At 53.8% G+C, this 12,543-nt stretch overlaps 2 protein-coding genes across 6 annotated transcripts in view; both read right to left on the reverse strand.

Annotated features, from left to right (window-relative positions):
* LOC122572048 (alpha-protein kinase 1-like) overlaps window positions 1-8,191 on the reverse strand; it is a 32,869-nt gene extending 24,678 nt beyond the window's left edge. For 3 of the 5 annotated variants that reach the window (XR_006318358.1, XR_006318363.1, XR_006318357.1), the window contains exon 1: window positions 8,047-8,191. The gene's annotated coding sequence lies outside the window, so the exon portion shown is untranslated. Of the gene's footprint in view, window positions 1-16 lie in introns of all 5 variants that reach the window. The other 2 variants (XR_006318360.1, XR_006318359.1) reach the window with 2 other exon arrangements.
* Window positions 8,192-8,408: 217 nt separating this feature from the next.
* On the reverse strand, window positions 8,409-12,321 carry LOC122572047 (POU domain protein CF1A). The gene has a single exon (XM_043736567.1). The coding sequence runs from the start codon at window positions 10,965-10,967 to the stop codon at window positions 9,588-9,590; it is 1,380 nt and encodes a 459-aa protein (XP_043592502.1). The 5' UTR covers window positions 10,968-12,321; the 3' UTR covers window positions 8,409-9,587.
* Window positions 12,322-12,543: the final 222 nt, after the last annotated feature.

Below are 12,543 nucleotides of genomic sequence, written 5' to 3' on the forward strand. Positions count from 1 at the left end.
TTAGCCAATGCCATACCTGAGTTATTTATCTGTCTTTTGCCCGGCAGCGCCAACCGAGAATGCCTCTATATACGAGCCAACACTCCTAGCGAGCTATGCGCGTGGGTCCGGAGTTGTTCAAGGCCTACCTGCTTGCTTTGCTTCGACGCGCGATCGCTTCTCCGCCTCTCTCTTTCTCTCTTTCCCTCCGTCCCTGCTGTTCTAGCCACTACGCAATATCGTGACACGCGTCGTGAGAAAAACTGTCGGAAAGCCGGAGAGGCGAAACGAGAGGCTGTGCCCGCGTGTCGAAACCCGGTCGTGGCGACTGTCGGATGGTGGAGATCGACGCGGGAACCACGGGAAATCCATGTTAGCGTACAAAATCGGAACGCGAGGTCCAAGCGGATCCGAAACGGGTCGCGAAAAAGGCGCGAGACGCGATCGAACCGACGACGAGTCGAGTCGAGTCGCGTCGCGTCCTCGCTGGACGAGGAGGACGGAGGATCGAGGAGGGGAAAAGAGACGGAGAGGAATGAAACGCGTTGGGCGTCGATCGGAGGCCACGAGAGGAAATCGTAGCCGGTGAAACGTCGGTCGCGAGAGGTGTGGGTATACCTAAAGGATGGACGAGGCTCGTACGTGGCTCGACGAGCTGTCCGTAGCCGGATTGTCAAGTGACGTCAGCGCACCGGAAATGGAATGTAGGTAGCTGTGCTTATTAAGCTTCGCTGCCAGGCCGGAGAGGAAGAGACGAGCCGCGGGTACGAGCGGAGAAAGAGAAAGAGAGACGGAAAGGAAGAGGCGACGCGAACTAGCACGGCCAACAGCGCGCGAGAAAGAGAGAGAAGGACGACGAGGTTCAATTGTTTCCTCCGCACACGCGTGCCGCGAGTGCCGCGTGTCGTCGACGTCGTCGTTCCCTTCTCGGCCGTGCACGTTCGACCACGGATGGACGTAAGTACGTATACCTACGTCCGTTCGTGAACGACAGAACAGAAACGGCAGAATCGGCGACACCGATCGCGACGATCGGTACGCGGCTCCGCCGGCCGACCACGACCAACGACGACCAACGGCGACCGCGTCGCCACCGAAGGCGCATCGACGGCCAACAACGACGACCGCCGTACGTTCCTAGTGTGGGCATCGGCTATTAAATCAATGCGCCGCTGTCACGATCTGTTCACGCCTCGCTAATGCGTTCGTGGAATGTCAACGAGCCGAGCGTTGCGCTCGCGGAAACTCTCGAGATCCCAGAGAGCTACTCGCTGATTACGCGGCGACGCGTCGTAAATTAAACGCGCTTCCAGTTTCGTGGATACGTTAGAAACTAGACGCGGGACGGACGGATGGCTGGCTGTTTTCCGCCACCGTCGTCGCGAACCAACGAATGCAGCGACCGCTGCACCGACGACGCCCGACCAGAGACGAGAAAGATTCGAGGACCTCGTGAAAGGTGTTTCTGTAATTACGGTGTTCCGGTTAAGGTCGCGCGTTACGCGCAGCACGCCTCGAAAGGCTACCAGGTTGCCTCTCTATACTTTTATCTCGACCGACTGTTTAAACCGACGCAACGCCGTGCACGCTTTGCCAATGCGCGCGAGTCGTGGAATGTCAACCGGCCGATTGGTCTGGCGCCGTAAGTCATCCGGGCGAAAAAACCTGTCAGGAAGGACGCTGAAGCTGTTCGAACGCGGATCGGAAAGCTGTATCGTGCGGTGACGACGATTCAACTGGTCTAACGCCAGTCCCGATCGAATACGCAATTCGCGAGACGATATTTCCGACGTATCGACGTAACGCCTTCTAACGAAGATCGTTGGGGGACGAACGGTAACCGCGAATCTGCGGTGTTATACGCAGACGTCACTGTACGCCTATAACGATAATTTCGGTAGGTGTGAACGAAACACGACCGTGGCGAGCGAAGGGTTGCGAGCCGTCGACGAGCCGACCGAAGGAGGAACGAGGAGGAAACAAGAATGCTTCCGAGAGCGCATGTCTTGTCGCTTCGAAGGGGGTAGAAGCCGGCGCCTGCGCTTCACTCCGCCACTCTTCAATTTCCCTGCCCTCGTCTCGCTCTCGCTCTTTCCAGTCTTTCTTCTTTCCCGCTCCCAGCTCCCATCTTCCATTCTGGTTTCAGTACGCCACACTTTCCGCCTCCCGAAGTCGCGTTGCTCTTCCATCACCGTCCTCCGCCTTGCTTTCTATTTCCCTTCCAGCTGCTTTTTTTCTCTCTCTCTCTCTCTCTCTCCTCGTTCATCGCGATCTCTTCCCGTCCCTTCTTCGGCTCTGTTTATCGTCTTTCTGCCTCCATCGCCCCTCTCTCCGTTCCCCTCCGACGTGCCACGCCGCACCGCGACTCACCGTGTCCGTACCGTGTCGTTGCGAATCGGTCGCTCCCACCTCGCCGACGCCGATGGTTTCACCCCCTTTCGAAGTGGCACTCATTATTCGCGCGTGTCACGCACCGACGAGGTGAAACCATCCGACGACGATTTCCTACTCGACACCTGGTTTCGCGCCTTTTCCACTCCCGCGCACGTTCCCATCCCTTTTTCTCCTTCCCTGTTCACCGTCCGACGCACACGGATATTACGCAAGCCGATGGATTCGCGGGTCGAAGAAAGACCGACTAATCGCGCCGCGATCTCGTCAGGAGGACGAATTCAGAGATCCTCGACGACGACGACGACGGCAACGAGCGACCGGTTGGTCGACTCTGTTGGTTATGTCACTCGGCGGCGCAAAAATTCTGTCGCCTCGTTTTGCGCCACAGCGTCTCGAGAGATCCTAGAATCGATAGAGAAGCGCGCTCGCCGGATCGAAACCTGTTCTTAAAATTGATTTAACGGTTGTCCGTTCCAGGCTGGCTCGTCGATTTCCCTCGAAACACGAACCGAACAAAGAATTCCTCACCCGAGGAAAGGAATAATCACCCCTGCGCGGTATCTCGCCGGTTAATCGTACGCTCCTTGCCATGCATAATTAAAGGCAATTCGCGCTTCCACGTAATAATCGGACTCGCGTGGATACGCTCCGAAGCAGCACGAGCCGAACGTCTCGCCTCGTCTTTCGCGCAGGAACCGGAAGCGCGTGTCCGACGGAACGTCCAATCCGACTCTCGTTGTCCAACCTCTTTTCTCTTTCCCATCGAACCGCCTCGCGCGTCTTCGTCCGCGGATTTCCGAGCGAACCTGTTGCCCGTCGCTCGTGACTCGTCGCTCGTATCAACTATCGGTTTCGCCCGAGATCGATCGGTCGTTTCTAGCTCGCGCGCGCGTTCGCTCCGAACCGTACGGAGGATCATTATAGCTCTCGAGCAGAGAGTGTCGGTAAATCTGCCGAACGACCGACTGGTTTGTCTACGCGAGAACGCTGGATTACTACTTGTCGGGGCTATCGACGATCGTCCGTCCGATTATTAATATTACCGTCCGACCGCGCGAACGCCGCTCAAGTAGCTGGAAGATCGTAACGCGACACCTTTCAGCAACACCTCCCGGACACGGCGCGAGATTTATTCCACGACACGCGGAATAAACTCGCGAATAAAGAGGAAACTCCGTCGCTCGGTTGCGAAACGCGAAATCGAACGGATTCGACCAACTGCGAAACGATAACTGCACGGAGATTTACGAGACGCTTGATCGGCTTCCGAATCAGGACGATCGGAACGCTCGCGTCAACAACGCTGCGAGTCACGCGCGTTTCCCTAAACCAGTGTACGACGTGTCGCCTCTTTGCGTTTCACTCGACCGTATCTTTTCTTATCGACGGCCTCTTGCGTTCCACGAAATTTCCAACGTATCCTGAAATCCCAGCTGTACAAAGTATCGTAGTTGATCGACGTGAATCTAGCGTCACGTTTGCTTTGCCAAAAGACGTTGCGCAACGCAGCGAGCTGCCTCGTCTTTCCACGAATTCACCGCCGATTCCAATCGAGCGTCTCGCTTCCGCGAGCAAAAATTGGACCAGCCAGAATCTACCTCCAATTATTTCGCGGCCGATTGGAATCATGACTACGCGATTGGAAAACGCGCTAACTGCTCCGTCGTTAGGGACGAGCCGTGCGTGCAATCGTGCAATCTCGTTTCGTCGCGCGGCAATCAAAATTTCGCCGATATAGAAAGTGGAATCTAATCCGACGCGCGATACTCGACAGAAAGAAACGACGCAGTCGTCGCAACGAATCGATCTACAGCCGAGTATTTTCGCCTACGAACGAGAGACGTTGCTTCTTGGGGCAAAAGAAAAAAGAAAAAACGATCAACGTGGAAACATCGACGATCGTCGACACGCGCGTCGAAGAATCGTCGTACGAGAGGATACTTTGGGAAACGACGAACGAGAACCGAGCGATCGCACGCTGATAATCAATTTCTTCGCGTGTTTCTTCGTCGGCGTGTTACGTCAATGGAAGAAACGAAATCGTCGATCGAATAGAATCGCCGTTTCGCTGTTCATTCCGCGTCGATCGAACGTTCTTTTCTTCCTTCTTTTTTTTTTCTTTCTCTGGATATTAATTATCCGCTTGTCGCTTCACCTATCGGCGTGATTAACGGTTACGCGTGCTCGTTTCATTATCCCGGCTAATAATCGTTACGAGAAGGATGCTCGCGAGGCGCTTAGTCGCGCTTCGAAATCAGCCAGCTACTTTTTTCGAAAGTTTCCGATCGATTCGTCCACGTTGTAACACGCGAGTCGTGCGACTTTGCGAACCATCGAGTAACCAACGGATGATCTTTACCGATTATTCGATCACCGATCGCCCATCGAATAGACGCTCATCGTGGGTCGTTCGCTCTCTTCGGGTAAAATGATTCTTGACAAAAGAAGCATAAGACGTGAAGTACGTTGTTGTATTACTTTCATGTTGTTTATTAATTAAAATTCAGTAGTAATTTAGTTTCTGCCATTCTAACAAAACGTCTCACCACCATTCGCCAGATCTTTATTTTACGTTAATAATAATTAATGTTTAATTATAATAATATACAGGGAGAAGGAGGATTTGTTTACAGTTTTGCGCGCATTCGTGATCGTTTTTACGTTTCGTTTCGATTCGATTCGTCCTATGCGTATTACGCGTGATTTGCCTACGATCTTTACATGCTTTTCGTCATCGGCCTCTCTACCTTTCCTTCCTCTTCTCTCGTACTTCTGCCACTCGTTCTCTTTCTCTCCTGCAGACACACATCCGCGCGCGCACGCACACACGCACGCTCTCTTTCACGCACTCTCTCTCTCTCTCTCTCGCACTTTTCACGCGCGCATCTTGTCCTTGGCATAAAATTTCACGCATGTCGCTGAAAACCAGCCGGAGATCGAAGAGCTCGATCACGCTAACGAGCGACAATCGCGAAATTCGGAATTCTTCCGATGGCTGACGATTGAAACGCGTCGAGACGCGGGTTAGTCTGCGATTTTCTCCGAACAATGTTCGTCGCATGTCGCGCTCTTCGATTCCGTCCGTTTCCCTTTAGCATCGTGTTAGCAAGACACTTTGTTCTATCGTTTCTTCGCACACATCGTTTCTCTCTATTTACAAAACGGCAATTGAACGCAACGCCTCGCGTATCCTGTCGCAGTTTCTCGTAGCGCGGCGTGTCGAGCCGGAAAACAACGCCGATTCGTTGCACCAATAAAATCGCGTACGTTTGGACACGGTGTCCGTACGACACAACGATCCGTGATCTCTGTCCTTTCCTGCCTTCGGTGAAACGAACGATCGAACAACAAGAAGCAAACGCGATCGAGCGCGAAAGGATACGCGCCGCTATACAGACGATAATTAACAAAACAGCCGTACGAACGATTTCGCTCGACTTTTCGACGCGAAATCGTTGGTCGGGGTGCGTTTTCTTTCGCTTCCGTTCGTCCTCGCGTCGCGCCGCTTCGTATCGAAATCGCGGCCTCGCGATGATAGCCGAGGCCGGACTCGGATAAAGCGCCGACACTCGAGCCAGTTGAGCAAATAATCACAGAAACCGTGTCACCGATAACGCGAGTAATCCCGACACGAAACGTCGACTCCGTGAATTGTCGCCTAATGAAGTCGTATTAATCGCGCGGAGAAATCGAAGAAACGACTCCCGGCTCGAGACAGTCTTCTTCCTTTCTCTCTCTCTCTCTCTCTCTCTCTCTCTCTCTCTCTTCCTTTCTCTCCCTCTCTCTCTCTCTCTCTCTCTCTCTCTCGCTCCGATCGACGATTTTCGTGAGAGAAACCGCCGCCAGGAGAAAAAGCAACGTCTTAACGAGCCCGAAAGATTCGCCCGCCTGTACGAACGTATCATTAGCGGAAACGGGACGACGGATCAGGGAAACTAGCCGCGTCCCAAACGTTAAACGCCTTCTAACGAGCAGCTCGCGCCGTGATCATCGCCACGATTTGGATCTGTCTCCTATACATACGCCGGCCACTTTGCTTTCCAAACCCACCCCGCCCCTAAATAGAGTCGTCGGAACGAGCGCGTTACCTATTCCAGGTTGTTCGTAGTCGGATCCGTTGAACGATTCGTAATAGGTACCGGTGGTAGGTTTAACGGTTTAACGGTCAGCTTTATGATTTTTTTAAACGTCGTTGGTCGATGTTCCGGTATTAGTAGAAACGTTGATTCGAAGGGTAGATCGGGAAACAAGGTGGAACGAGGACGCACCGGTTGTCCACCGGACGAATTCGAGGCGTTGGGAAATATCGAGAGGGTGGTCCGACCCTTGATCGCGACAAGTTAGACATTCCTCGCACAAATCCTACGTTGTTACGCTGGTCGTTCGACCTGCCGTTATATTTTGTCCTTTTACACGCGCATTCGCAGATGTAGGTGCGTCCGTCAATTACGCGGCGAGAAAATTGAACGTATAAGAAATTTTATCGAGCGTTCGATCGTAACGAACGCGTCACGACGACGAGAACGTTCGAACAAGCCGGCGAAAAGATACGCAGCTTACTTTCGATGCTCGGCGAAAACTGGGAAAGCGAGAGAAAGAGAGAGAGAGAGAGAGAGAGAGAGACGTATCTACGATCGAGCGAAAATGAGAAGCGAGGATCGAACAGACGGCGATTACGTTTTGTAAATACTCTGGCGAATTTTCCAAACGGTTTGCTAAAGCCGGATGTCATCGGACGTACGTCTATTTTCTTCCACGTATCGCGACAACGACGTTCTAACCTTAAAACGCAACGAGCTGGCGACCGCGACGCCGAGACCCGTCGAACCGTATGAAAACGACGCGAAACGTTTTCGTCGCAGCAACTTCGTAACGCCGATAAACGAGTTTCTTGGCCGATCGTACAGCGAGAATACCGATTTGCGCGTGACTGAGCCCGCAGTGAAAAAAGATATCGGTTCGACGGGACGCGCGTCAGATCCGCTTCGAACTTTGATCGTTCGAATTAAGGACGACTGCGAACTGGGCGAGTTTTTCGATTCGAACGGAGGCGTCCGTTGCGAGGAACGATCGGAAGCAACGGGGCACCGTCGAAGACGAGCAGGCAAGGATCAGAGAGCACGGGAGAACGACGAAAATAAGACGAGGAAGAGAAACGAGAAAGTGCGAAAAACGGAATAACGCGAGAAGCAAAAGAGAAGAGAGAGGAAAGAAGAGCGACCGATGCCCGGCGGCGACGAAAAACGCAAAATTCTCGCTCTGTGCGATTAGCCTCCGGGCAACAGAATGCTAATGATAACATTAATAATAGCGATGTTAATGATAATAATAATAATCGTAATAATAGAGAATAATAATAAATGACAATAAAGACGACGAATAATATAATAACGATAATAATAAAATCATCCTATTAATGATAAATTATAACGACAGGTCTATTGTCCTTTACAATAGTTCTTTTCCCGCGAAACGATTTTTTGACGATAAAAGTCTCGATAACATAATGTAGCTACAACCTTTCCACACTGCCATATGTTTCTCTCTTATATACATCGACTTTTAGAGCTTCTAAATATATATATATATATATGCGTGTGTGTGTGTATATATATATATTTATTTATTTATTTATTTATTTATTTATACGTGTGTATATATATATATACTTACTCTTTATACAGAAGGGGTATTTCATTGCGAGGGAGTTCTGCTGTCGCTAGGATTCGGCACACGTTTTCCGACACGCGTATTTTCCCCGTTTCACGCGTGTCTTGTCCCTCTTAACAATCTGCTCGTTTTTTTTTTTTTTTTTTTTTTTTTTTTTTTTTTTTTTTTTTTTTTTTTTTTTTTTTTTTTTTTTTTTTTTTTTTTTTTTTCGTTTACTTTGTCGCGCCGTATCGTTCCCTCCGAGACTCTGTTTCTTCCATGCTCTTTCGTTTCCACTATCGAAACCTGCTTCTCGTCCAGCGTTAACGGCAACGGGGATTTCGAAGAGGAGGACGATGACGACGGCAACGAAGAAGACGGCGATGTGCGATCTTACTTAACTTACTAGCTTTATCTAGTACATTATTTACAGTCCATATTTACTTATGTTACATCATCCGGCGGGTTTGCTTGGAACAAATCCCGCGCGAATACACCGCTCTTCGCCTCTGGCTGCGTTTCTTTCGTTTTCCTCGGTATGGTCATCCGTCCGTCGGTCCCCATTCGGGACAAGTCGCGAGGAATAGCGCGCGTTCGTCGTTCGTCGATGCACAAAAGCGTTTCTCGCACTTTCTATTATCTGTTTTCACGTGTCGGAAACGTCGCAAACAATCGCGACGAGAATAACAACAACGGTCACGATGAGGACAACAACGTCCTTTATCCTTGGAACGAACGAACGAGCAAACAGACGGACGGATCGAACCAACCGTAGACGAGAAATACTGCGCACTTTCGACACCGGGATATCGCGCGGTTAAATAACGCCGAGAAAAACAAGAGGACGATCGCGGCCGCGAGACCTTCGTTCCTTCCAAGATCGAAACGAACAGAGAAGAGACAGTCAATTCGATCGATGAATTTTCCTGTAGCGAAGGCTCGTGACGACGATGGTTACTACCGCTGCTGCTACTGCTGTTGCTGTTGCTGTTGCTGCTGCTGCTGTTGTTGTTGTTGTTGTTGTTGCTGTTGTTGTTGTCGTTGTCGTAGTAGTAGTAGTAGTAGTTGTTGTTGTTGTTCTGGTTGTAGTTGTTGTCGTTGGTGCTGCTGTTGATGATGCGGCTACGGCGACGGCGACGGCGAAGACGACATTGGCGTTATCCCTGAGATTCTTAGCCGATCGGCGATTATCGAGAGCGTTTGGGTGGGCGCGATTCGTATCGCGCCAAAAAAAGCCTCCCCGTTGGCTGGCTTCTGACTCGGCCTCGTTGTACCCCGTTGAACCTCGTCGGAGAGACGGAGGAAAGCCTGGCAGGGGTGGCGCGATTACGACGGCGACGCTACTAGCGAGCTCGACTAGGAGCGAAAACGCATCGCGGCTGTGGCACGCGAGGAAGATCGTCGACTGGCCACAGCTACTACGAGGTGGTGGAGTAGCTGCCGGTGCGCGCCTGCAGGTAATGATGATAGAACGGAGGGAGCGTCTCCGGCGGCGAGGAAGCCGGATTGTTCGCCGAGTTTTGAGAAGTTATCGAAAGGCCCAACGGGGGAGGCCCGGGCGAACGCTAGTGAGCCGCCAACGAGTGCGCTGTCAGACCCTGAGGGCTGAGCATCGGCGGACTGTGGCTGTGGCCCATCGGCGATCCGTGAAGATGATCCTGCGGATGATACGCCTGGTGAAGACTAGGCTGACTCTGGTGTCCGGGCGGCACGCCCTCTATGATTCCGTCGCCGAGCGTGTTCGGCGGTGTCATCCTCTTCTCCTTTTGCCGTCGGTTACAGAACCACACCCTGACCACTTCTTTCTCCAGTTGAAGGCTGTCCGCGAGCGAGGTGATCTCCTGCGCGGACGGTTTCGGCTGTTTGTGGAAGTGTTGCTCGAGCGCGCCCTTCACCGACACCTCGATCGACGTTCGCTTCTTTCGTTTCCTGCCCTGGGCGGCGATTTTGTCGATGCTGGTCGGCGAGCCGGTCGTCGAGTCCGCCTCCTCGAGCCACTTCTGCAGCAGCGGCTTCAATTTGCACATGTTCTTGAAGCTCAGCTGAAGAGCCTCGAACCTGCATATCGTCGTCTGCGAGAAGACGTTGCCGTAGAGAGTACCGAGCGCGAGACCGACGTCCGCCTGGGTGAAGCCCAGCTTGATGCGCCGCTGTTTGAACTGTCTGGCGAACGCCTCGAGATCGTCCGAGGTCGGTGTGTCCTCCTCTCCGGCGCTCTGATCCCTGTCGTGCGGATGGCCCGGATGCAGCGCGTGGCCGACCGGCGACCCGGGATCCCTCAAGTTTGGATGTAAACCGGCCGTCTGGTGATTGTGAAGCTGCGGATGGTGTTGATGCGGATGCGGATGCAGCATGCCGTTCATCGCGGCGTGGTACTGTTGAAGGGTAGTGGGCGAGGCCGCGCCACCGCTCGGGTTGTAATGGGCCGACGGGACGACGGGCGCGTGCCAAGAATGCGGCGAGGCCATTCCGGGCGACTGGTGAGGACCGCCGCGATGCGGATGCATCGACTGGTCGTTGGCGGCCGCGGCGGCCGCTGCCACGGTAGCAGCCGCTGCCGTGAGCGGCTTCACATCGAGTCCAGCGGCGTTCGCCTGGTGCGGATGATGGTGCGGATGATGACTGGTGTGGTGCATGCCCATCGAGGCCGCCCAGTGATCGCTGCTTGGTTGCAGGCTCACCCAGGGATTCGCCGACGAGAGACTCGCCGTCGGATGCGACAATCCGTTCGGCGACGGCGACGATGTCACCTGATGATGGTGATGATGGTGGTGATGATGCTGCGGCGCCGGCATGTACTTCATCTCCCCGGCATCGGCGGCGCTACGAGGCGAGCCCGAGGAGTAGCCACCTACGGCGATGTTCATCCCGATCGCGGTACCCGAACCACCATCCAGCTCGGACGACACTGCGCTACTAATAGGCATGTACGTGGTAGCGGCCATCTACTTCCCCTCGTGCAGAGGTTTCGCCTCTCCTTTCCTCTTCCTTCGTTCCTTTCTGTCTTCCCGATTTTTCTTTCTATTCTTCCTATCTTTCCTGTCCTTCCTATCCTCCTGCCGCCTTCGCTCGCTGTCAGCCTTCGGGCTGCCCTTACAGGGCACCCTTTCCTCCTTCCTTTCCTCTTGCTTCCGTCAACGTACCTCGTCGTACTTTCTTCCCTCTGTTTCTCCCCTCTTTCTTCCGTTTTCACCCATGCAACACGTTCCGTCGTCGTTTTATCTTCCCGTTGTTGGCTCGCCGTCGACGGCTATCTATCGCGTAACATTCGCCACGCTGCTGTATCCTCCCTTCGTTCACCGGTGAGACGTGCGTACGATCGCGCAGAGTCTCGCGCGAAATCTCGCACAAACGCTCGACGCAAACGCTTGAACAGAACGCGGCACACAGATCGCGAACTCCTGCCTCCAGGCAAGAACGTTTTTACTCTCGTCCGATTCGATCGTCGATCACCTATCACACGCAGCTAGCGCACAGTCCATGGTTCGCGACTACGCACCAAATCCCGAATAACAGGCATCGTCGAACTCACGAACCATTCGTCCATAGTTTTCCGCGAAATGGATGCTCGCTCGAAACGATCGAAATCCGATCTTCACGCGGACGATATCGATTCCTGCGGGGTGGAACCCCGCGCGTAGACGTTGCTTTCACCACCGTGCGCAAAGGAGTACAGCTCCGCTCCGCAACTCTTCGTTCGCAACTGCACAAAACCGAAGAAAGGCACACCGTTGTGTCGTGTCGTGTCGCGTCGTGTAGCGTCGCGTCCTCTCGACAAGTACGCGCTGGTACTCCGACAGGCGACTTGAGGCGACACGGAGAAATATCACTCGCGTTGTGCTCGCGCGATCACTGAACGCCGTGACGCGTTATCATCGCGATCGGTCGAAAGACGGCGACTAAACGGCACGGGCCGACGACACTCGCGACGCGAAGTCGATGGGGCGATATACTCGCGCCGTGAACTCGCGGTGGCCCGTCGATTCGCGAAGACGGGAGGACGAGTGGTGTATGTCGCGGACGAGCACGATCACGGTAGGAGAGTTAAAGTCGATGCACGGCGCGGTGTCTTGGGTTGCGCGCGCGTGTGTTTTCCTCGCGCGATGTCTCTCTATCTGTGTTGGCGTGTGTGTGTGTGTGTATGGGAGCGCGCGCGCGCGCCAGAGGAGAGACGACAACGGCTCGGAAAGATCTCGCTCGGGCTCTCTCATGCGTTATGCATGTCGTAGCTGAGAGCGACTGACTGCCTCGCCTCGCAGCTCGCTCGAGGTTCCCGAGGCTCCCGGAGCGCTCGGTGGAACCGAGTCATGCGCGCCACCGTCCTGCACATCCCCACCGAACCCTGCCGCTCGCTCTATCATTGGCCCCGGTCGCAAGGTGGCCGTCGACGAACGTCACCGTCGGGCGGAACCTGAACCGACCGCGCCTCCGAGGCAGCCTACGCACCCCAGGCGCCACTGCTCTCACCCCGGCTCACCCCTCGCCCCTCCATCCATACTATCAGCCTTCCTACGACCAGCG

This window comes from Bombus pyrosoma, linkage group LG10, assembly GCF_014825855.1.
Source record: "Bombus pyrosoma isolate SC7728 linkage group LG10, ASM1482585v1, whole genome shotgun sequence".
In the NCBI taxonomy this organism is placed as follows: Eukaryota; Metazoa; Arthropoda; class Insecta; order Hymenoptera; family Apidae; genus Bombus; species Bombus pyrosoma.